The sequence below is a fragment of the Meles meles genome, chromosome 5, assembly GCF_922984935.1.
Source record: "Meles meles chromosome 5, mMelMel3.1 paternal haplotype, whole genome shotgun sequence".
NCBI lineage: Eukaryota > Metazoa > Chordata > Mammalia > Carnivora > Mustelidae > Meles > Meles meles.
Window position 1 is genome coordinate 130,882,842 of NC_060070.1, and position 25,239 is coordinate 130,908,080.

General features: G+C 38.1%; 1 protein-coding gene across 13 annotated transcripts in view; it reads left to right on the forward strand.

The window, feature by feature from the left end:
- Positions 1-6,160: 6,160 nt before the first annotated feature.
- PRPF4B (pre-mRNA processing factor 4B) overlaps positions 6,161-25,239 on the forward strand; it is a 38,702-nt gene continuing 19,623 nt past the window's right edge. For all 13 annotated transcript variants that reach the window (XR_006818278.1, XR_006818280.1, XR_006818282.1 and 10 more), the window contains exons 1-6: positions 6,161-6,338; positions 14,201-15,400; positions 17,492-17,668; positions 21,454-21,609; positions 23,203-23,284; positions 24,653-24,863. Coding sequence is in view for 2 of the 13 variants with exons in the window: in XM_046004562.1 (XP_045860518.1) it covers positions 6,202-6,338; positions 14,201-15,400; positions 17,492-17,668; positions 21,454-21,609; positions 23,203-23,284; positions 24,653-24,863 (1,963 nt within the window). In the remaining 11 variants the exon portion in view is untranslated. The remainder of the gene's footprint in view (positions 6,339-14,200; positions 15,401-17,491; positions 17,669-21,453; positions 21,610-23,202; positions 23,285-24,652; positions 24,864-25,239) is intronic.

Sequence of the window (25,239 nt, forward strand, 5' to 3'; positions counted from 1 at the left end):
AAAAAGATATATGCAGGGGCATCTGGGTGGTTCAGTCAGGTAAGCATCCAGCTCTTGGTTTTGGCTCAGGTCATGATCTCACGGGTGGTGAGATCAAGCCTAGAATCAGGCTGCACATTCAGCAGGGTATCTGAGTGATACTTTCTCTCCCTCTCCCTCCCCCCACACATACGTTTTTTTTCTCTCTTTCTAAAATAAATACATCTTAAAAAAAAAAAGATACATGCACTCCTACACATTATTTACAATAGCCAAGATATGGAAGTAATACAAGTGTCCATCCATAGATGAATAGAGAAAGAGCTTGTGATATATATATATATATATACCACTCAGCCATATAAAAGGATGAGATCTTGCCATTTGCAACAACATGAATGGACCTAAAGAGTGCTAAGTGAAATAAGTCAGACAGAGACAAATACTGTATGATTTCATTCATATGCAAATTTAAGAAACAAAACAAATTTAAAGAGAGACAAAAAAAAATAGACCCTCAATTTCAGAGAAAAACTGGTGGTTGCCAGTTTTGGTGGTTGCCAATATGTTAATTATACTTCAATTTTTTTTTTTTTTAAAGGAGCCAAAGTGAACATATATCATTAAAGTAACTTCTCCACTAGGAAATATTCACCTGATGCAAAATAAAGCAGTAAAAGAGGGATAGAGGAACAAAAAACACATTAGACATATAGGAAGAAAGTAACATGGCAGACATAATCCAACTTTATCAATAACATTGAATGCAAATGAATTAATCATTCTAATCAAGAGGCAGACGAGATTGAAAAAGTAAGATACAACGATGTGTTGTCTATAGGAGACACTACAACAGTGATCTATCATGCCAGCAGCACCACAAAAGGGACATTTTGTAATGATAAAAGTGTCAATCCAAATGGAAAAGATTTGTAAACATGAATGCACCTAGTAAGAGAAGTGAAAGGAGAAACAACTCAACAGTAATTGAAGTTTTTAAGACCTCACTTCCAATAAGACACTAAGACTCCAAAGTGTGATCTGACTAAAACAGAATCCTTCTTTCCCGCTTAAATCTGTTCCTCCTTCAGTCTCTATCTCTGTAAGCAGTAACTGCATCCATCCAATTGCTCAAGCCACAAACCTCTATGTAGCTGTCTCTTGAGCCCCACATCCAAGAATCATTGAATTCTATAGCTTGTCCTTCCAAAATATATCCAGAATCCAACCACTTTTTCCATTTCCACCCTACTTGAAACCACCACCATCACTCAGGAGGATTACTGAATTACACTCCTAATTGGATTCCATCTTTCTTTTTCTGGTGCCCTGCTATCTCCACACAGCAGCCAAATGAACCCTCCAAAACAAATTAAATCAGGTCATTCCTCAACCCTAAACTTATTCTATACATTTGAAATGAAATCTAAATTCTACTACCTCCCCTTCTGGCTTTTTTCCTATTCCTTAATCACTGCACTTTCTTCACACTGAACACTTTGTTTATAATGCAATTCTTAAAAGTAACAATGTATGTATGTATGTATAAAAGGTGAGAAAGAATAGGCCATACCATAAAATTGTGAATAATTATTTATAAATTATAGTCAAATATAACTTTTATTGCAAAAAAAGTATTTCTTCCTTAAGTTTTCATGAATAATTCATGTAGTAAAGTATATAAAAAGCCTATGTAGAAAAACCCTTAGACACAATGTGATGATAGTATTTAACCATATACCAAATCTGGGAATAAACCATGCATGTTACCAAAAAAATCATAACAAAAGAAATTTAAAAATACAAAAATCGAAAAAACTTTACATGTAGAAATAGTGTTTACTAATAATATGATCCAGGCACTTTCACATTCATTGTCTCAGTTAATTCCCATAAAAACCATTTGTGATGAGAACCATTATCCTCAGTGTAAAATGAGGCTCAGAAAGGTTAAATAAATTGCTTGAAGTGGCAAAGTGGTGAAGCCCAGGTCAACTCCCCTGGAGTTGGAGAACGGTCATGTTCTAAATACAATTCTAAATAGCGCTTCATCATGGTCATAAACAATAGCGCAAAACTGAAATGACATACACATCCACCAACAAAGAAAAAAAGAGACGTCACCTAGTTATAAAAATGTTTACGGAAACCAGAATTATGTAAAAAAAAAGATGGGTGTGTTACATGAAAAAGCGAACTATAGCATTCTACTCATGAGTACAAGAAAACTTAGTATTTCATATGGAAATTGGCCAAAATAAGCCAATACCTTAATGCTGGTTCAGTTTGGACAATAGAACTCTGGGTGGTTTGGTTTTGTTTTGCTTTTTGTATTTTCCAGATTTTCGTGAATGCATCAGAACTGTTTTTAAAACAAAACAAAAAACTAAATTACATGGAACAAAAGTAAAAGTTTTTGTTTAGTAATTTAAAAAAAAATTCAGCCTCCAGTGTCTTCCCAGCTACGGATTCCAAGTCTAGATCCCAGCTACGGATTCTGAGTCTAGATCTAAACTAGATAAAACCTTAAGTATTATCTAAAAGGGGATCTACATTCTTTTAACTGACATCTGAGAACTCTCCTCGGAGGAAGAGTTTTCTTCAAAGGATTTTATGATGCACTTTTTGTTCTGTTGGTAGCCTACGCTAAGACGAGCCAGTTAAGAGCTTATCAGGATTGATGCCTGTGCAGCTAAGGTGGCCCAAACATAATAATCTCTTTCCATAGGAGGAACATAATTCAGAAGCACTTTCAAACTACCCCTGGAGTGTGTATCTTGAACGAAAATAATAATACTTAAAAGGAACCAAAGATGGTAAGAAAAAAAAAAAAAAAGAGTACATGCTTGTTCCCAAAACCTTGTCTCTGGGGCAGAACACTTTGTGGTATTGTTTGGTAGCGGGGATCCAAGCGTTGTGGGTTTTACGCTCCCTGTCTGCAAAACACAGTCAACGTCCGCTTTTTTGAGTTCGGCCTTCGCGGGGGTCAGCAAAGAGTGCTGGGTCCCCTGGGCCCTAAACCGCGGCTCTCGGACCTACTCACAACTGGTCGGATCGGCCCCGTAGCTCCGGAAAACCGCCCTCGCTGGAAAGGTACCGAGAGCGGCGAAGCTGACGGGGGCAAAAGGGCGCAGGCTAAGGGCCCGGGGAAGGAAACTCCGCGGAGGTTGGGCGGTTTCTCCAGGCGCCACGAAAACGTACTGATCCGAGAAAACCAGCTCTCCCCCTACAGCCGTGGATACCGGACAGGAAGTACTGGGAACCGTGGGCCACTGCCACCCTCAGGCACGCCCACCCCTTTCGCCAGACGCACGCACGCACGCGCGCGCTTCTCTGGGCGCGCGGACCGAGGCCCAGAGTCGGGAAGCCCGTGCTCGCCGAACCCCCGCCTCTTCAGGGACTTCCGGCCGGTTGGTTTGGCCGCTACGTTGTCCCTTCTGCGCGGGCTGGGTCTGGCTGTGTCTGCACGTTTCCGGTGCGGTGGTTCCCGAACTCTGGGAGGAAAAGCAGAAGAGTGAAAACTTGGACTTAACATTGTCTCTTAATAAACGTTTGCTGACTTATTAAAGTAGAAAGTGATGTTTGCCTTAATTTTAACTCCGCCTTGCCTAAACCCCATTCTTCCAAAACTACAACACAGTTTCGGGTGCACTCTTGACAAATCCCTCTTAGTGCGGTAGTAACTTACTAACTGGTAGTAACCGTGTGAGGGAAAGAGAATTGGCGAGAAAATTCTAAAGGAAATTTGCCAGCATCATTTTCTGAAGTGTTTTGTTTTTGCTTTTACTATGCTCTTTTTTAAAAATTTGAAGGGTTTGTCCAAATCTAAGTCTGAACCAGTCATAATGTGGCTTCAAACCTGAACAGCTTAGCGTCTATTCTCCCCACCTGTTCTCCCTTACCCACACTGGTATAGCATGGTCAGCATTGTCGGATCACTCTGTTACACATTTGAAACTAATAAAACATTGCATGTCAGTTACACTTCCATTAAGAAATTTTTTAGATGGTGAGTGCAGTGTGTAAACCTGACGATTCACAAACCTGTACCCCTAGGGCAAGTAATACATTATAATGTTAATAAAAATAATTAATAAAAAATATTTTTTAAAAGATTTTATTTATTTATTTGACAGAGAGAGAGATCACAAGTAGGCAGAGAGGCAGGCAGAGAGAGAGGAGGAAGCAGGCTCCCTGCAGAGCAGAGAGCCCGATGCGGGGCTCGATCCCAGGACCCTGAGATCATGACCTGAGCCAAAGGCAGCGGCTTAATCCACTGAGCCACCCAGGCGCCCCTTAATAAAAAATATTTTTAAGGAATCATACAGCAGAGGTGACAAGGCAGATAATACTATGGTTGAGGAAATTGAGATTTGCCTATGAGCTCTCAGTAATAAGCTACACAACAATAAGGAAGACACTACAGCCTTGGGACCCAAGGAAAACAAGATATCCGGATGCCCATCCAGTGCTCTTTCCATTACTTTTAACTCAAAACATTTGAATTATCAAAGAGCTGTGTGGGGGGGTGCTCAACAAGTAGATGCTAAACAAATGATGTTTCTGTGGGAAGCAGCAGGGTAAGAAAGGAGAACGACGGGAATTAGATTTCACTTCATATCCTAGCTTCACACTTGGGAACTAAGTAATCATAAGTTACCTTACCTCCTGGTGCCAGTGCACTAGGCTTCTTTCGCCTTAAGGTATATTCTACTTTATATCCAAGATGAGATCTCTTACAGATTTGTACTGGCTTCCAAGAATAAATCTGAAATAGGTTTGCACATGCATACACTATGTCCTTCTATTTTAATTTTAAAATTTATTTTTAAGTGATTCTTTGTTATTTTAATAAAATCTGAGCCAATCTGGATACAATGTCACATGGCCTTACCTTCATGGGGGTTGGGACAGAGAATATAATAAATCATAAATATAAGACTGAATTCACGCTACTTTTGAAAAGATATATAGGGATAAGAATTTAGAGGCAGAAAACAATTAGAACTCTGAAACCCCAACCTACACACTATTAGTACATAAATACACATATGGTTGAATATATAAACCATCTTCAACATATTTCTGAAAACTTTTTCCTATGAAAAATGTCTTCCAAGTTATACCTGAGTCTCATTGTTAAGGAGAAAGAAAAATCCTTCCCAAAGAAAGCAATATAATTAAGGACCATATAAAGAAATGCTACAGTGGAGGCAGGGAGGAGAGGGAATCCACAAAAATCAGTACTTATCCAAGGATTAGTGCCCCATATTAATAGAGTCCACGAAGGTAAAACGTCTAACATTTTGAACATGTTTAGGTGTAAGCCAATGAGGGACTCATTTTGTACAAACATTTGTAAATCTTTCCTTCTAAAAACCAAGATATATAACAAGCCCAGATATTCTGAGGTCAAATTTCTATGGCGAAACCAAACTCAGTTGATTACAAGAATAAAAGCGATCGGCACCCTGATTTTGGGTTCCAGAGTATAAAGATAGATATTTTTGAAAGAGAACGAATATAGAAATCAACGTGGTGTTAAAAGCTCTCCAAGCTAGTAAATATTTTCTCATAAAATGTTTCATTTAATCGATTACTGTAGAACTCATTATAGAAAAAAAAAATGACATGAAGTGATTTGGATAAAAAATACTACTGAACCAGCAAACCTAACGACTCCCGAACTGCTACCCCCAAATTAAGCAAAAGCTGAAAGGAAATGCAAAAGTTTCAAATAAATGTATAAATAATAATTCCATATTAAAAGACATTTACGTTCTAGATATAGTCCTAACCTCCTAGTATTCTCAAAATGTCTTTCTACAAACTTTCCCTTAATGCCATTTCAGATTGGATTATCTAGCCAGTAATAAGGCAACCCAGCAGCAAAATCATTTTGTTTGCCCTCGTTTGAGAATTAACTCAACTCGTGGGCCCCTCAGTGAAACCTGCTCTCGAAACCGCACACGAAATACCTATATCCGACTTCCTTATATAGCAAGTTATCAGAACCAAATGTCCGGTGCCAATACTGACAAGCGGGTAAGCCTAAATCACTCACCCCTAAACCCTTAGCAGGTGCCGCCTATACCTCCTCACGCCCAACCCCCGTCCCGGAAGTTGCGTCATGGCGCTCGTGCGCCATGTCCCCGGATGCACTTCTATATCCGGATTCTTAGAGCGGAATCAGAGCTCAGAGGTTCCCTACGCGGTTAGCACATGCGCGAGGGGTCTGCTCCCTCTTCCTCCACTTCCACTAGCTTCTACCGTCCGGGAAGCCGCCGCCACCGCCGCCTAGGAGTCAGGAAGTTCAAGATGGCCGCTGCGGAGACTCTGTCGCTGCGAGAACAGCCAGAGTAAGTAGTCTCCGGGAGCGGTGCGCAAGGCCGGCGCCTGGGAGACTGCCGAGTGGGAAACCGCGGAGACCTGCACGGGCGGGCGGGAAAGTTAAGGCCTAACGGCGAGAGCCAAACTTTGCCTTTCCCCGCGTGATACGTTGTTGGGCGGGAGGCGTGGGGGGCGGGCGGGCGGACGGCCTTCGAGCTTCGCTCTCCCGGAGGCCGCGGCTGTTGGGTCGAAGGCGGCCGCGGCCTGCCGCGCGTCGTTGCCCTGGGAGGCGTACGCGCGAGCGGCCTCTACAGGTCCCGTGCGCGAGGTGGCTGCCGCGACTGTGCGGTCGCGCCTTAGTATTCCTTCCTTTGGGACCGAGCGGTGCTCCCTGGCTGCAGCACTCAGTGGCATCGGTGTTGGGCACCCGAGGAGCAGTGGCGGGAGAGGGGCAATCCACAAGACTTTGCAAGTCTTAAGACGTCCTGCCGTCGTCCCGATGCTGGTGTCCTAAAGGACTTGAAAACAGGAAAAAGGAATGCTAGGGCCACCCTTTTTGACCCTCCTAGAGCTATATAATAGTTTGTCGCTAGCGGGATATTTCATGTCCCCTCCCCTGTGCTTTTACTCCCGAATCATTCCTTAATATATTTTTTTTTTCTCCTTTGCCTATTGGCAGCTTATTTGCCAACTTCCAAACTTGAGGCAAAGTAAGATCAAGTTCTTGGTTTTGAGGCCTGACATTTTTGGCCTGAGTTTGTAGGGCTTCTTTGGGAGTACAAGAGGAAGAAGTAGTAGCTATTTCCAAACCCAAGCACTTTATGTCTATAATTAGGCTAAAGTAAGAATCGATGTGGCCAAGTGAAAACATAACTTGTATATGCTGCAAAGTCTAATCGTTGCTTAAAAGTAGTATTTTGTTCTGTTCATGTTGGGAAAACTCAAACAAGAACCGAAAACAGTGGATTTTAAAACAATTCCTAGAGCGGTCATTTTGTGCATTAGCATTATCTGATTTTTTTTTTTTTTAATCCATTTTAGGAAAGAGGTAGATAAAGACTCCTAGCAACTAGGGACTGGGAGGAGAAATTTTTACTACCAGGAGCCCCAACATTTCATTGCTATATATTCTGTTCTAGACTCCTCAATCATTTGCTTTACTCAGAGAATTATACTAAGCTTTTCATTAAGGGCTTTTGACGATTGCTCTATTATCTTCACAAATTGACTTAGAAAAGAGCAGATGGATTTCTAAAGTTTTAATGAAACTTCACCATTTTGTTTCTCATTGAGTCCACAGTGTGGCACGTTCCAGTATTTATGCCAATACAGTACAGATGTTATGCAGCTGTTTTTTTTCTAGCAACCTCTTCAAAGTTCTGCAGTATCATGTCCATTTATTTGATTTCAGGGACCGTTCAGATTAATTTTGAGAAGTGCTTGAGTCATATTTTATATGCATATTCAAATTCTAGACTTAATAATTAGCATTTATTTATGCCTCTGCAGTATGAGTGCCCCTGAAATAAATAGTCTTTAATTCCACCTCGCCTCCCCCACAGAACTCTTGGTATAAATAGAGTATTTGGTCTGTAAGTGTCCCACTTAGTTGGAAATGTTTAACAAATAAAATAAATTTTGTATGAAAGCAAGTACTGTGTGTGCTCCTTATAGTGAATGCTGGAATATAGTGTCTAAACAGTTCTTTTAGAGGACACCAAGTAGTTTACAATTGTATGAACTCTGTTCGAAGTGGAACATTTGGGAAGAAATAAAAAATTTTAAGTAGTTGAAGGCCTTTTAGTGGCTTTTACGTTTGTCCATCTCTTTAGCTCAGCCTCTTTGATGGTTTTAAACATTTAAATTTTTATCTGCATTCACTTATTTGCACTTACCGAGTACCAAATACTGTTCAAAACACTGAACAAATATCCTTATAACGACCCTATGGACGTAGTTGCTGTTTTACGAATGATCAAACTATAGCACAGAGAAATTAAGTTAACTTGCCCAAGGTCACATTAAGTGACAGATCCAGGATTTAAATCCAGGTAGTCAAATTCTAGAGTCCTGCTCCTAACTATTCTGTTCTCTAGTCATCCACTATACACTGTGGCTCCTTTTAAAAACAGCCTTTAAGGTTTGAAATCCTTTTTATTGACTTCCAGTGTCCCAGAAAAGGTCCATTTTATTTTGATGTGACAGCTCTAATTCTTTGAAGCTTAATTTTCCACACCCGATTTGGAAAAGGAGGGGTGGAGGAGTTCATTTTAAGACTAGTTGGTTTTTTTTAATCCATTCTTATTTTTACATCTACATTAATTCCGTATTAAAGTAGTTGAAGTTGTCAGAGAAACAGGCTTAATTACTTTCTTTGTAAAGACGTAATGGCATTCACTTTGCTCACCATTCTCTGTTTCCAGAGCATAAATTGAATGCCTCCCAAATAAGATGTCATTAAGAGTATTCTTTTTTAAAAATTTGAAATAGGAAATTAAAATAACAGTAGTGGTTCCTAATCAGTCTTTATTTTAAAGTTGTTTCATTGTACCAGATGCTCAGAGACCCTTGAATGAAGGATGAAACTTACATGTTGCATTTAACAATAAATGATAAAACCAGTTTTTTAATATTCGCATATAGTCTGCACTTCAAATCAGCTTCGTTTCCAAATAATGTGATTTGAAGGATATTACTCAATTCTCAGTAAGTACTGTTTTATGACAAACTTGTTATAGACCATATTGGTTTAAATGTAGACCTGCTAAATGTGTAAATTGCAAGGAAGTGTTAAATTGCAGAACGTAAATGCTAAAATGTAAATTTGCATATATGGGACTTAAATACCTATGTTTATTACAGATTTGAACTATGCAAGAAGACTATTTTGTTATCAGGATATCTTTCCATAAAGTTTTAGAAGAAAGTTGTTGATGTTAAACCTAAATTAGCTGCTTTCGCACAAGTTTGTTACGTGTAATATGCCATCGATTCACTGAGTTCACATTTTCCTGATTTATGTAGTCAGACTTCAGCTGGTATTTTCTATGGAATTTGCATTGAGAGAGCAACTTGAGGGTGAAGGTCTACGAACCCTAGTGTAGGAGAACTCTAGAATTATTAAGGTTAAACTAGTGGGCCGTAAGTGCTTTTCGCATCTTTGTCAGTAGTGTAATTATTTCTTTAGATAACATTCATTAAGTTACGTTAGAAGCTAGGGCCACTTGGATAAATAACTCTGAAGTGACACTGGACATCACGATGTAGCTTCTAAATTCTCAGAAGCTTTAGGAGCTGGATTTTCTTTTGAAGGAAATTACTTCCTCTCTGGGTAAACTGTTAAGAATTTTGATTTGCAACTCGTTGAACACTTGTAAATTGTAGAAAGCACTATAAGAGGGTTCAAAGAGTAGATTTTTCTTGGGGAGGGAGGTAATTAAATTTAAATCATTTTGAGGTACTGCATTCACCAGATAGGTGTATGCAGTGGACATATAATTGAGCAAAACCAAAATGTTTCCTGGCAAGAGATCAGTGTAGTAAGCCGAGCTATAGTCTAGTGAATACAATTTTTATGTGTTATCTATATAAATCATTTCATTGACAACAAATTACTAATTGAGTACCTGGTTACTATAGGTTCAAAAGTTTACTAGGCCTTAGGGATAGAGCAGTGAACTAAGTAAATTACAATTCTGCTCTCATAGGGCATATGTTACAATATGGAGAGGCAAACAAGAATTAGGTGGTGGCAGTTACTTCAGAGAAAAAAAATAAGAGAAACGGGATATGTCTGTGGTAGGGTGAGGGTAATGATTAAAATGAATTGGTGAGGAAAACTGGACTGAGAAAGTAATTTAAGCAAAGATCTGAGGCTGGGGAAAGGAACCAGTAATGTATATGTCTGGGAAAAGCATTCTAGTGGAGATAATGGCAAGGACCAGTACCAAGGCCCTGAGACAGGTTTTAACTACTGTTTAAGGGGAGTGGTGTGGCTAAAGCATAGTGAGTGTGGGAGGAAAATAGTAGGATCAGTGTGTTGGGGAGGTTAGGCAGATAGAATGCGGCCTTGTAAACAGTTTTGGTTTTTACTCTGAATGTGATAGGAAGCAATAATCAAGTGTCACACAGAGTAGTGATATGATCTGACATTTTAAAAGCATCTTCAATCAAATGGAAGAGCTCTTGACTGACTTGTAATATTAGCCTTCTCACTAGCTTGATGTGTGTTTGACCAAAGGCATGATGACCCTTAAACTTCCTTGAAACTTAGTCTCCTCTGTCCTGGAGACTTAGACAATATTTCTTCAGTAATTTGTGTGGTAGCCTTTTATATATGAACTTATTGCTACAACAAACCTGTGATTTATCAATACTGTTATTTCCCCAGTGTACAATTAAGAAAACTGAGGCATGGAGGAACAACTTGCCTAAGGTTGTTACACTAGGTGTGTCATATTGGAAACACCATTTGAACAAGGTAGTTTGACTCAATCCATGCTCTTTGACCATTTTACTGAAAATAATACTCTTAGTGTCAGCCCTGACAGCTCTGCAGTGTTGTAGTGAGTAAATCTATTTATCCAGTAAGAGTAATCTCTTACTTTTGAGGCACTTGGTTTGTGCTAGGCCCTATCATGAGCCTTAACAACATCTGTTAACAGCCATGCAATCCTGACAGCTTGCTTTGAGTAGATACTGTTTTCTCCATTTTGTAGATGAGGTGCCTTCAGGGCAGAGATACTGAAATTTGCCTGAGGCCACACAGCTAGTAAGTATTGCAATCAGGATTTGAACCCAGATAATCTCACTCTGGAGACTGTTTCCTGAAGACACATTAGAGGGTCTATATAGATAGTTTTGAGTTTTAACTTATCACTAGAATTTTGTACTTTGGGACTGAGATTTTATATACCTGAAAATCATTGTCAGCCTTTAAGCAGGTTCTCCATACTTGTCTCTATATCTTAAATTAGCCTAATTCAGTTTTTCTCACAAGTTTCCCCCTACAAGTCGAGTTTGGGGGTGGGGGGGACATACACCATTGCTTTCTAGATTGATGGGAGATTTCAGGTGAAGGGATATGGTTACTTATATGAGGATACAGCTATATAAGGAACAGAGTTGAAATGGCTTTATATTGGGGCACCTGGGTGGCTTGGTTGGTTAAGCATCTGACTCTTGGTTTCAGGTTTTGATCTCAGGGTCTTGGAATGAGCCCCATGGAGGTCCCCATATTCAGCATGGAGTCTGCTTAAGGGTTCTCTTGCTCCCTCCCCCTTTGCACACTCTCTTTCTCTCAAATATAAACCTTAAAAAAATAAATCTTTGTATCTTCTATTTAAATCTGTGATCTCCCCTCTTTCCTCGCCATAATAGAACCATACTGGGTTTTTTTCTCCCCCATGTAAAGATAATACACTTTGTTTTTTTAAGTCTTTGAGAAAATTTGATGATCCCAGAAAACCTTGCTATATTTATTGTCATCTTTGTTCCCCATTAGAGAGAAGTCAGTCCAAACTAAAACCTGTCATCCAGAAGATTTCTCTGCAGCTCTCTTCAGTACTCACAGTTCACAGTACCAAAATGGAGATTGGCAGTCGGATAAAAATTAAGGTTCTTGCTATGTGGTAGTTGTATGTTCTTCATGTTCTCCACACCACCTCATTGTTACCAACTAAGAACTTTTCAAGCATACCTCTAGTATGTCACCTCCCTTCTCCAAGCCTTCTAAGTTTACTGAAGACTGAGACCTGGCTGGGGGACCAGACTCCCCTCTGACTCCTGCTGTAATGGCAGTGTCCTTACAGACCACTGTCTAGCAGTCTAACCCTGTAGATCTGGGCCTCTGACCCCAGTGAGCCTCTGACTCTATCTCAGCCATTCTAGGAAGAATCTCCTATAATACCTTTTTATCTCCTGGAATTGGTGCATTTGAGATCTTAGCCATTAGACCAGTTTCTTCACAAGTTTGATGCCCTGGCAACACTGATCTGCTTATAGTTTGCTATTTATAACTGTGCCTTTTGTCACCTTCCCCTCCCCCCCATCTAGAGTACTCTTTTCCTTTCTTGTTAATTTCTTATTACTCAACCTTTATTTTCTGATCCATGTTCCTTCTCAATAAATATTTCTTCTCTCCTTTTAGAGTCTCTGCTTAACAAATAGCTTGGGTTTTTCTGTGATCTCCTTTATCTTTTTCAGAGTGATGTTAGGTGATCAGTGTTCCATCATGCCCTTATTTATGTCTTTTATCACTGCATTCTTCCAGTGTTTCATGTGATTTTCTTTTCCACTGGACTATAATTTCCTTGAGGATGGCTGGTACTAGTCTTACACATCTGTTTTCCTGCTACCTTCCTAAATGCCTGTATTAAGGGCAGTAATTAAAAAAAAAAAAAAATTGAATTCCGAGGTGCCTGGGTGCCTTGGTGGCTCAATCAGTTAAGGGTCTGATTCTTGATTTCAGCTCAGATCATGATCAAAGGGTCATGAAAATGGGGCGCCTGGGTGGCTCATTGGGTTAAGCCTCTGCCTTTGACTCAGGTCATGATCTCAGGGTCCTGGGATTGAGCCCTGCATCAGGCTCTCTGCTTGGCAGGGAACCTGTTCCCCCTCTTTCTGCCTGCCTCTGTGCTGCTTGTGATCTCTCTCTCTCTCTCTCTGTCAAATAAATTGATAAAATCTTTAAAAAGGAGGGGGGGTCATGAAATTGACCCCTGGATCTGACTTTGTGCTGGGTGTGGAACCTGCTTAAGATTATCTCTCTCCCCTTCCTCCCTCCCCTCTCCCGTTCTTTCTCTTAAAGAAAAGAAGAATCGAATACCTTAGTTCTTAACTTTGGCACAAATAATAAATTTACTAGAAGTACAGAAGTGCATAACTTGAAGGACTTAGACAAAATAATCCATATCTTCCTCCAAAAATAGTGTGATTGTCAGAATAGATGATTTAAAGTCTGGGATGTGATGTTTTAGTATGGAATGATTTTAGAGGAGAAGGTTAAATAATGCTGTTGTATTCTGTGTTTAGCCTGGTATTAATAAACTGCAAGGATTTAGCAAAATAATTTGGAATCAGAAACTCAGCGTAGTCTAAACATTTAAGCACAAAAGCTACCCCTTTGGTGTAATTAATTTTATTAACATTATTTTTGCATGGCACCAATCAATATGAGCATACTTTGGGAAACTGATCTTCCATTTGAAATTTAAAGAGATTAAATAGCCCATTGAATAAATATTGGTTGAACTGTAAGCTTTGGCTGATATTGAACTATTGTTGACCTACAGGAGATCAGTTGATGCGATTCATTCTAATACCACATGGCTGCTCAGTGGCCACTACAGGCTGAGCTTCGTAACTCCTGGTCAGATCACTGTGAAATTTTAACTCTTGGAAGGTGTGTTACACTCAACATCAGCCACCACTGCACATTGATAGAATGCCTGTTTTAGATATAGCTGAATACTAGTTGTAAAGATTTTAAAAAGAAAAGTATACTTCTCCATTTAAAGTGGAAAAAGAGATTGGGGGGTGGCGCGTAGCTTTGATTTTAAGTCTGTGCGGGAAATTATGGTTTAAAAAGTTACTGAGTGACTGTAAATCAGTATAACATTTTATTATACTGGTTTTGGATTTTCTTTTTATTAAGTGTGAGTATTTTAACCTCCCTCATGTATATAGCCTGTGTATTTGAGTTCAACCATTAAGTTAAATCACTAAGTCAGTTTTTGCCATATAGCTTTGCAGTAAAACGTCTGAAGCTGTTCTGAAAATATTTCAGTGACTAACTTCATGTATTACATTGAGATGTATTTTAGTATTATTTTGTTGTGACTAAATGCTTGATAAATGATACAGTTTTGAAATGTGTTTGATACATTTATAGGATAGAAGATGCTGACAATTCTGAAAAGAGTGTAAATGAAGAAAATGGAGAAGTATCAGAAGACCAATCTCAAAATAAGCACAGTCGTCACAAAAAAAAGAAGCATAAACACAGAAGTAAACATAAGAAACATAAACATTCCTCAGAAGAAGACAAGGATAAAAAACATAAACATAAGCATAAACATAAGAAACACAAAAGAAAAGAAGCTATTGATGCTTCTGACAAAGAAGGTCTGTCTCCAGCAAAAAGAACTAAACTTGATGATTTAGCTTTGCTGGAAGACTTGGAAAAACAGAGAGCCTTGATTAAAGCTGAACTTGATAATGAGTTAATGGAAGGAAAGGTCCAATCTGGGATGGGGCTCATATTACAAGGTTATGAGTCTGGCTCTGAAGAAGAGGGGGAGATACATGAAAAAGCAAGAAATGGAAATAGGTCTAGTACCAGATCTTCCAGTACAAAGGGGAAACTTGAACTAATGGACAATAAAAATAGTACAAAAAAGCGAAGTAAAAGCAGATCCAAAGAACGGACTAGACATAGGAGCGATAAAAAGAAAAGTAAGGGAGGTATTGAAATAGTTAAAGAGAAGACAACTAGGAGCAAGTCAAAGGAGAGGAAAAAGTCCAAAAGTCCATCCAAGAGAAGTAAGTCTCAAGATCAAGCAAGGAAATCAAAATCTCCTACCCTTAGAAGGCGATCTCAAGAGAAAATTGGGAAGGCCAGATCTCCTGCTGATGACAAAGTTAAAATTGAAGATAAAAGTAGGTCAAAAGACAGGAAAAAATCCCCAATTATAAATGAAAGTAGAAGTCGTGATCGAGGCAAAAAATCCAGATCCCCAGTTGACTTAAGAGGTAAATCCAAAGACAGAAGATCACGGTCCAAAGAGAGAAAATCAAAACGGTCTGACATGGATAAAGAAAAGAAGCCAATTAAATCTCCTTCTAAAGATGCTTCTTCTGGGAAAGAAAATCGGTCACCCAGTAGAAGACCTGGTCGAAGTCCTAAAAGAAGAAGTTTGTCTCCAAAACAACGGGATAAATCAAGGAGAAGTAGATCTCCACTTGTAAATGATAGAAGGTCTAAACAAAGCAAATCACCTTCCCGAACTCTGTCTCCTGGTAGAAGAGCCAAGAGCCGATCCTTGGAAAGAAAACGAAGAGAACCAGAAAGGAGACGACTTTCTTCTCCAAGGTAACTTGTTTTCAAAATGTTAATACTTTTTACCAATGCACCAGATTTTTTAAAAAGGAGAAACTAGAACTTGTGGACAATAAAAAATAAGGTAATGTAATCAGTCTTATGGTTTTAAGTAGTCTTACAGTAGTTTTATGGTTTTAAGTCTTACGGTAGTTTTATGGTTTTAAGTAGATCTTGTTCACTGTATTAATATTTGTACTTTTTCAATGAGTAGCTTGACTAAAAGATTTATAAATACAATCAGTCTTTTTCCCCAAGTTCTTAATTTAGTATCAGATTTGCAGTCGTTCCTTTAAATCTAAGTAATTTGGCCGATAAATCATGTATACCCATTTATATAGTCCCATTTATGGGAAGTGAGGGGAATTTATATAGTACTTTTAGTCCATCAGTTTTTTTCCCTCAAATTCTTGTGATTATCCCCCCTCACAAAGTGGAGTGACTCTCATATTCAGTTTATAAGTGAGAAAATTTATAAATTGAGAGATTATTCCGTTTACCTCGCATCATAGAACTAGTAGGTATTTAAGGCACAAGAAGGATTTTAGCAGAGTGGGTGGGGATTATTTAGACTAGTTTAAACTACTTTAGAAACTGATTTTTTAGTATCTTTATGTTGAATAATTAGACATGTGAAATTATCAGCCAGGTTTAGCTTAAAAGAAGGTTTGCTTATACAACGTAAAGATAAATATTCCTGGCCATGTATTGTGTGTGAATATAAATACAAGCTGACCCTGAAGTTTAAATCGTTTTCTGAAAAATTTCACATTGAGACAGTGTTGCTGATTATGTCCTCTAAAGTGTTCTAAATCTTTGTCTCTTTCAATTTGCCTTCAATTTAAAAAGGAAATTCTGAGCAGTTTATTAAGGACTACAGTTGACTATTTGGAACAGTTGTTTTGTTTTGTTTTTTAATTACAGGAAAGGTACTAATTAAAGAGAAATTCAGATAAGGCAGAAGCCTGTAAAGTCTTTCCCTTTTCATCTCTCCACTACAAGTTCTTTTTTATGCACATACAATTATATGAATGTTCTTTCTTACAGAAAGGGAGTCCTACATGTTAAAATATCTGCTTTTTTTCCTGAAACTTTACTGTGATCGTAAAGATCTCTTTTAGCTCTTTATATAGCAGCACCGTATTTCATAGTATATATATGCAAAGTTGAGCTTTGAACAACATGTTATGGGCACCAGTCCTTTATAGTCAAAAACGGGCACATAACTTTTGACTCTCCCGAAACTTAATTACTAATAGTTTGCTCCTACCTGGAATCTACCAATAACTGAACACATATTTTGCATGTTCTAGAATTATGTATACTGTACTGTTATACTTAAGTTAGAGGTAAGAAAATCCTAAGGACGACTAAATACATTTATAATACCGTACTGTAAAAACAGTCTGCATGTGAGTGGACCTGCTCCATTCAAACCATATTCACGGGTCACTTCTATTCATTTCCGTATTGAAACATGAAAATTTTGGTTGGTTCCAGTTTCTCAGGATTACTTGCAAAGATGTCCATTGTTTATGTGTGAAGTTTTTAATAGAATAGATTCATAGAAGTAAAAGTTTAAGGTAATGTACATTTACATTTTATAAAGTATTGGCACATGTCTTTCCAGGAAAGTTATACAATATGTATTTCCTTGAGTAGATGACTGTCCCTTTCTCTAAACCCTCAGTTACATTTTCTTTGTTCTAAGGTTAAGAGTGATTGTAAGATGCTTTTACATGTAATATATTAAAAATAAGACTATATTACAAAAATGTCAAAATTTAGAAAGACAAGTTTTATTTGAGTTGTGTGTCTGGAATTAGAATCAGTGGCTTAACAACGTGAATAACCTTTATAATTTTTCAAATTGTGAGACCAGAGGAAGTAGACCTTTTACTGTAGTGCATACCATAATACCAAAATGTCATTGTGATTTTCTGAATTCAGGTTTTGTTGCAAAACATGTTAATCTCTGTGCACTGTCTTCAGGTTAGTGAGCCTTTCTTAAGATGTCTTTTATGTGCAAAACAAATTCATTAATTTAATATATTTTTCTATTAACCTGTATTTGGTCCCTTTAAGAACACGACCTCGAGATGATATCCTCAGTAGACGTGAAAGATCAAAAGATGCCAGCCCGATCAATAGGTGGTCTCCAACCCGAAGAAGAGCAAGTAGATCTCCCATTAGAAGGCGGTCTCGTTCCCCACTCAGACGTAGTAGGTCACCCAGGAGAAGAAGCAGGTCCCCTCGGAGGAGGTAGAGATATGTTACGTATATTGACCTTTTTAATTCTTTAAACTCTGTATGCTTCTCTTGTTAGCTCATTTGGTGGGTTCATATTACATGTGGTGGATTTTCTTAAAGACCATTTTTCTCTGTGAAAAATTGTAGCTGCAGTCCCGTATGGTTTCCTTTTTTCCACTTTGTGATATTTCACACACACTGATTTTCCTTTAATTTATCTTTTTTTCAAATTTAAATCAGTGATTCATTAAAAACAATCTTTTGAAAGGGAGACACTTTTATCCTACTTCTTGAGAAAGATAAATCCTACATGAGCTATGCTACAGGTTTGTTTTGTTTTAAGCAGGATGGATCATAAGGTAATAAATAAGTAGCCCAGTTTCCAGTCTTTATGTAATTGCGGCTCTCCATTTTTCTGTTAACTTGTATTCGGTACCCTTAGAACATGATCTCAAGATGCTATCCTCAGTAGTTGTGAAAGACTCTTGGGCAAACACTTGTTTAACTCAACAGTAGTAAAAACCATTTTTTGTGAAGCACACGTAGTGAGTTGGTTAATCAAAACATTGGTTTGTAAAGCAGGAATCATTTTAAAATATATGCATTAAATTTTTTATAAAGGTGTATCTATTTTAGGGAAAGCATGCAAGTTGTGGGGGGAGGGGGTTGTGCAGAGGGAAAGAATCTCCCGCAGACTCCCCACTGAGCGCAGAGCCAGCCTTAGGCTCCATCTCACAACCTTGAGATCAGGACCTGAGCCAAAACCAAAAGTCCACTACTTAACCTTAACCAGATGAGCCACTCAGGCAGTTCTGTGTTTAAACATTTTAACTCAGATGTAAGTGGACTTTGATTTGCCAATTTTTTTAACGTTTTTAATTGAACTAATACATTCATGTAGTTTAATATATGTGCTGCCGAAGCGAGCACACATTCATGTAGTTTAAAAAGACAGCACACCAAAGGCTTATATTCCAGTTGGTGGATACATCATTGCATTATCTCTGAGTATTTTTGTATACTAGATTTCTTGAAGCAGAAGTGCTTTGTTGGAGGTTGTGTATGTTTAAATTTTTGAAGTTATTGCCATATTATCTATTGATTTCTTACTTTGGGCAGTTATGTGTGTTTCTTTTCTTTTTTCTTTTTAAGTGGACTCCATGATCATTGTGGAGCCCAGTGTGGGGTTTTAAACTCAAAACCCCACCTGAGATTAACACATGAGCTGATGCCGAATTGGGTACTTAACAAACTGAGCCACCCAGGCACCCCAGCATCTCCTTTTTTGTTAATTCCACCCATCACACTTTCTCTTCTACCCAATTGTATAACATTTTTCTGTGTTGCTGTTACAGTCATTATGCTCTTGTGAGTATTGCTCATTGTTGAGCCAAGTAGTCAGGGGAAGGGGGCAAGGAAAGACCTTACTCCTAATGCTCCTGACCTTCTGGCTCCAAACTGACTAATGGGCCTGCTTATACAATTACTGTAGAATTTATTTTCCCTTTTCTGTCCTCCGGATATTCCCTTGTTTCTGTCTTATTTTGTGATTCCCTTTCCTGTGTCCAGCATCATCAGGTTTTACTTCCTTGCTTTGTTAACGCATCTCCAGTAGCTTCCTATGAAAAGGATATTTTGGGGGACCTTTGTTTTTCAGAAGCCCCCCCTTTTTTAAGTCCCCATTGCTGATATGATTTGTCAAGGAGTAGAATTGCAAGTTGAAATAATTTTTTCTTAAGAATTTTGAAATTGTTACTTCACTGATTTCTAGTTTCCAATACTGCTAGTGAGAAGTCCTGTTCTGATGCCTGGGCATTTCTTAAAGGACTTGCTTTTTCTCTCTCCCTCTCTTTATAATAAATGTCCTGTGTTCTTGAATTCCACTATAACATGCCTTGGTGCATGGCTCTTTTCTTTCCATTAATTTTGTTGGGCACTACATAGGCCCTTTAAAGCCAGAATATTATGGCTGCCTATTCTGGGAAATTTTATTTCTTTTGTTTTGGTTTTGGTTTGCTTTCTTGCCTATTTGCACTCTCCCTTTCACTGAACCTTCTGTATTGTTCCATTGATTTCCCCCCACACACAGTCCTCTTTCATGCTTGTCCTTTTGTTCCACTTTCAGTCTAGGAGATTTTCCCATTCACCCTTTCTTATCTTTCTATTGATTTTTTTCCCCCCTGTGCTCATTATACATATTTATTTTTTATTTCTAAGACTTGTTGGCTGTTTAATTTTTTTATGTCATTTTACTCACGTAAGTAACATCTCTTGGGTCAAAGGTGATAATGAGTTTATTTTATAGAATTTTTGTTCTTAAACTATTAAGTTTTACCTTACCTATGCTTTGTTTCTTCCCATATTTCTTTTGTTCCTTTACCTTTTTCATTTGAGCACTTTACTCATAAACAGCTAGATCCTTCTTGTTGCCTATTCTCATTTAAAACTTAGCCACTGTGAAAGCTGAATGGAAGCTTTCTTCCATTCTGAGAATGTAGAATTTGTGTATTCTTGGATATCACTTCAGTGTAACTAAATCTCTTTAGCATATCAGTGACTGTAGCCCTATTCTTTTGGGCTATCAGTTTTCCAGAATTCTCTCATCTGCTGGAGAATATTGACATGGCTGCTGGGAGAGTTGTGGTTCTGCATAATGTAGACTTCCCCTTAATCCTTTAATGTTCAGTACTCTGCCTCCCTGCTACCTTGGGTCAGTTTTTATAACAACCTACACCTCTCTATAAAATAAATCTTAAGTATTATGCCAGAACGTGAAGGGGAATGTTTGGCATTTTCTGCTGAGTAAGGAATGGGACTGTACAGAGGCAAGCTGTTCCTAAGACTTTCAACCAGTTCTTTTAGTTTTTACTTCACGCTGCATCCAACAGAATGTTGTCTCCCATTCCTGAGGCTTTCTTGGGTTTTGTGGCATGCATTTACTGGTTTCTTACTTACTTGTCTGTTCCTATTGGATTAATATTTAAATTTGATTTGTTACTATTCTGTCCAGTTCACACATCAAGATTTTGTTAACATTTCTGTTGTCATAGATCTTCGCATTCTCTTTGCCTGAGGATTTTCTTTTCAGTTGTTCTTTTCATGTTATTTTAGTAAGGTTTCTTGAGAAATGTGACATAGCGTGGTAGTCAGATGTGACATTAACTGGGAGTTTGCCAATTCTTTGTAGACTTAGCAGCCTTTTCTCTTTGGAGTTCCATAGCATCTTTCCAACATAAACTTCACCTTTAACGCTTGAGCCATGATACCAGTTTTTGTTAGACATGAGGCAAGACCTCAATGCACTTAAAAAACGTCTGAAAGCCATATTAATTAGACTTGGAATTTTTGTCATGTTTATCTTTTCTATATCTTATTACCAGTGATCTCTTCTTAAATTCGGCTTTATTTAAACATTCACATAAAATCACCCTTTTTGGTGTAAAGTTATATGAGTTTTGACAAGCACATAATCACCATAATCAAGAACATTTCCATTGCCCCCAAAGTTCTTCTGTGCCCCTTTGCAGTCCAGTAAGAACAATAGCTGTGTTTTAGTTATCTTCAGTGAAGCTGATTACCCCTGATCTTTCTGATATGTTACTTAACTTTAAATTTTTAATTAATCTCTTTTTAAAAGATTGCATTTTTAGAGCAGTTTTAGGTTCACAGCAAACTTGAGCTTTTCAAAAGTACAAGTTCCTATATACTACTGCCCCCAACACATCCACAGATTCTCTACCTTTAACTGGTCTTTAAAATATATATATGTATAATTCCCTCCCTCCCCCCCAAAATAGGGACAGAGGTCGGAGGAGCCGGTCACGCTTGAGAAGGCGGTCTCGATCACGGGGTGGTCGTAGACGTAGGAGCAGAAGTAAAGTAAAGGAAGATAAATTTAAAGGAAGTCTTTCTGAAGGAATGAAAGTTGAACAAGAATCTTCATCGGATGATAAGTAAGAATGGAATTTCCCACATTTTCCTTTTTCCAATTTAGACAAATACTATTGGACCTGGAAATCTTTTAATTTCCACCTGGGTACTGAATTTATTAATTAGGTCCTGAATTTAAAAGTTTATTTATTTATTTTTTAAATTTTACTTATTTGACAGAGAGAGAAAGAGAGATCACAAGTACGCAGGCAGGCAGGCAGGTGGGGCCGGTGGCGGGGGGAGGAGCAGACTTCCTGTTGAGCAGAGAGCCCGATACGGGCCTCAGTCCCAAGACCCTGAGATCATGACCTGAGACGAAGGCAGAGGCTTAACCCACTAAGCTACCCAAGTGCCCTAAAAGTTTGTTTTTTGTGCATATTTTATAGGTAATGTGGCAGAGATCATGGTTTTCTGAATTTAGAGGTTTCAGTTTTGGCTGGAGTAAATGTGAACCTTCCCTTTTTCATTTTTATTAGGGATAACAGATCTGTTAGATAGCCCTACCAATCTTGATTACAAGTTTTGCAGTGGTTGGGGATGGTGGGATATAGTAATTTTTAAACTTCAGTTTGTGAAAATGGTAACCTACTTTGCAGTTGAGGCTGTCTGTTGTTAGGAATGCCTATTGCAGTGTGGAAAATACAGAAACAGTTCAGTGTCTAGTGAGAAGATTTTTTAATGTGAATTTAGTTGTCTGGTTGGAACATCTCAAAAAATAAGATAATTTAGAGCAGTGATCCTCAGCTAGGGGTAATTTGCATTTCTGAGGACATTTTGGCAATATCTAAAGGTATTTCTGGTTGTCATCTTGTAGATAGAGATAAGAGATACTGTTCAACATCTGCCAGTGCACAGGGTACCACTCTCTCCCATAACGAAGAATTGTCAAAATGTCAGTAGTACTAAGGTCATGAAAGCCCAGTCAGAGCTGTGTGATATGCAAGTTAAGTGAAGGGTGTTGAACATAGGTCCTGATACCTTTAGAGTACAGTTTGCTTACTGGTCTCTAGTGAACATTCAGCAGATCATAAAAGAGGCTGTGTCGGGAGGGATTGTAAAGATTTGGAGGCCTTCGGGAGGAAATTGGGACCAGTCAGGGCCAGTGTCTAGAGGTAGAGCCACATTCCCTGTCGGACTGTATGCAAATATTTACATCTGCATTTTTTTATAGAAAAAGGATCCATAGCTTTCCAAGGATCTATAGCTTTCTATGACCCAGAGAAGGTACTGGTTTTATGTGTCTCGCTCTTGTTCTGTTAGGGGTTAAAACTGAGCCTGGCTAGGTGAAATGACTTTAGTAATACCAAGGTCATGGTAGAGCCCCTGGTCACTTTTTTGAACTTAAGGATCTTTCTTTTCTCCCCTAGTTTGGTGCCATGAAACAAGTGAGGAGAAAAACGAGATATAGAGGGTTAAATTACTTGTCAGGATTCTAAACCAGGCAACTGAGAGAGTTTATAAAGAGAGTAAGATGGCTTAAAACTTTTGCTGGAACTTGTGGATGACCTACATTTTCTAGTTTTTATTTTAATACTGTGTAACTGTTATGGTTTGTGACTTTCTAATTAGGGATGTTTGGATTAATTATGTATATATATGTGTATTTTATTTTAAAGCCTTGAAGACTTTGATGTAGAAGAAGAAGATGAAGAAGCCCTAATAGAACAGAGAAGAATACAGAGGCAGGCAATTGTTCAGGTATGTGATATTAGTAAAGTGTTGAGTAATCCTTTTTAAATAATTACTCTTCAAGTAAAAGGGTTTTTACTTTAATAAAGAATCAGTGGTAGTAGCAATTGAGGAAGTCTTAAAGAAGTGTATATGTGAAATTACCTTTATGAGATTTGAAAAGATGGTTTATTAAGTTGAAATGGTTGTCCTTTTTGTTATATATAGGATTAAGATATAAACCTTTTATTAAGACAAAATTTGAATTTTTTTAAGAAAATCCTCATAAATGAGTATAGAATAAATTGGAGGAATTTCATGTAGCAAAAAAATATGTACTTGTTTCTTTGTGGAGGGGAGAAAAACCATTTTAATGTCTAAAAAAACAAATATTGTGTACAAATTCTTGTGTAAATGTGATTGCTTAAATGGAACATCTCAAAAATAATTTTAAAAGTAGTTTAGAAGTAAGTGATTTAGAAAATGGAGTGGGGAGAGGGTATTACACATAGCTGTTTGTGTGGTCATTTAATAATAAGATTACCTGCCTTGGAAGATTGTCCATTATGTCTCAGGCATCCTGAGATAGAGCCATGGCCACTAGATCCTTTGTGGATGGCAGTCCCTGTAAAGTGTAACACCTTCTCCTGATAATGGGAAGGTGAGTGATAAAGTTGAGAACACATTCTGGAAAAAGTGAGAAATGTTTAGATGCTATAAGGAAGACAACAGGCAAAAGAAAATAATAGTTTGTGCCAGTTTACCTACACATACATAGCAGATCATAAATCAGGCACTGGTAGGTCAGAGCAAAGGAAAACTTGAGTCACCAGAGGATGTGGGCAAAACTGGAATTCCAAAAGAAACTTCACTGGGGCACTGATGAAATTGTTGTTACTAAACTGATATCCCTAGAGACTTGGTTGAATCTTTTTTTGTTCTTGCCCAGGTCCACAATCCCTTATCTCCAGCCCTTGGGGCCAGATGTGCTTCAGAACTCAGAACTATTTGAATTTTAGAAAGGTAATACGGTGCATCTATGTATATTACTTAGCCCCATCAGTGGGGTCTAGAACAGCACCCCACTATCAAACACATTAGTATTTCTACAGTGAGACATACTGTGTTCACACTGGGGGAGATAAAAATAAGACTACAAATAGTATCACATCTGTTCAGGTGAGGTTTTGTCACCTAATGAATGTGCACCAAACATTGAAAAACTTTTTCAGAATTTTGTGGATTTTGGAAATAAATGTAAGGGATTGTGGATCTGATTCAGTCAAGACATCAATAACCTTTTAAAAATTTTTACCACTGACAGTCTTTTCAGTGCAATACTTCTTGGCAGATATGCATCAGATTTTATGAAAATAATATGTTGTATTGTTGTTACAGAAATATAAATATCTTGCTGAAGATAGCAATATGTCTGTGCCATCTGAACCAAGCAGCCCCCAGAGCAGTACCTGTACACGGTCACCTTCTCCAGATGACATTCTGGAAAGGGTAGCTGCTGATGTGAAAGAGTATGAACGGGAAAATGTTGATACATTTGAGGCCTCAGTAAAAGCCAAGCATAACCTAATGACCGTTGAACAGAATAATGGTAAGTTGGATTTTTGTTTTGGTATGCTTCTCACTGAATTTTTAGCTCTGTAAATAATGAAAGAGATTGGGGATGGGTAAAAGTGAAAGGGATTAGAAATTTTGCCCCTACTAATTCTTAGGGTAATACAGTATTAAATGTGTCCCAGTGAATGTCCTTCATAAATGTTTTCAGTTAGTTTGTATAATCTAAACAGTGTTATACTGAATCAGTAAGAGCATGCGACTCTTGATCTCAGGTTTATGAGTTCAAGCCCAGTGTTGGGCATAGAGCGCACTTTAAAAAATAAAGAAAATGTCATTTCCTTCTGTTTTGCTTGCTAGAGTAATTTAAAGCAAATCCCAGCCATGATTTGATTGATTTCATCTGTAAATAC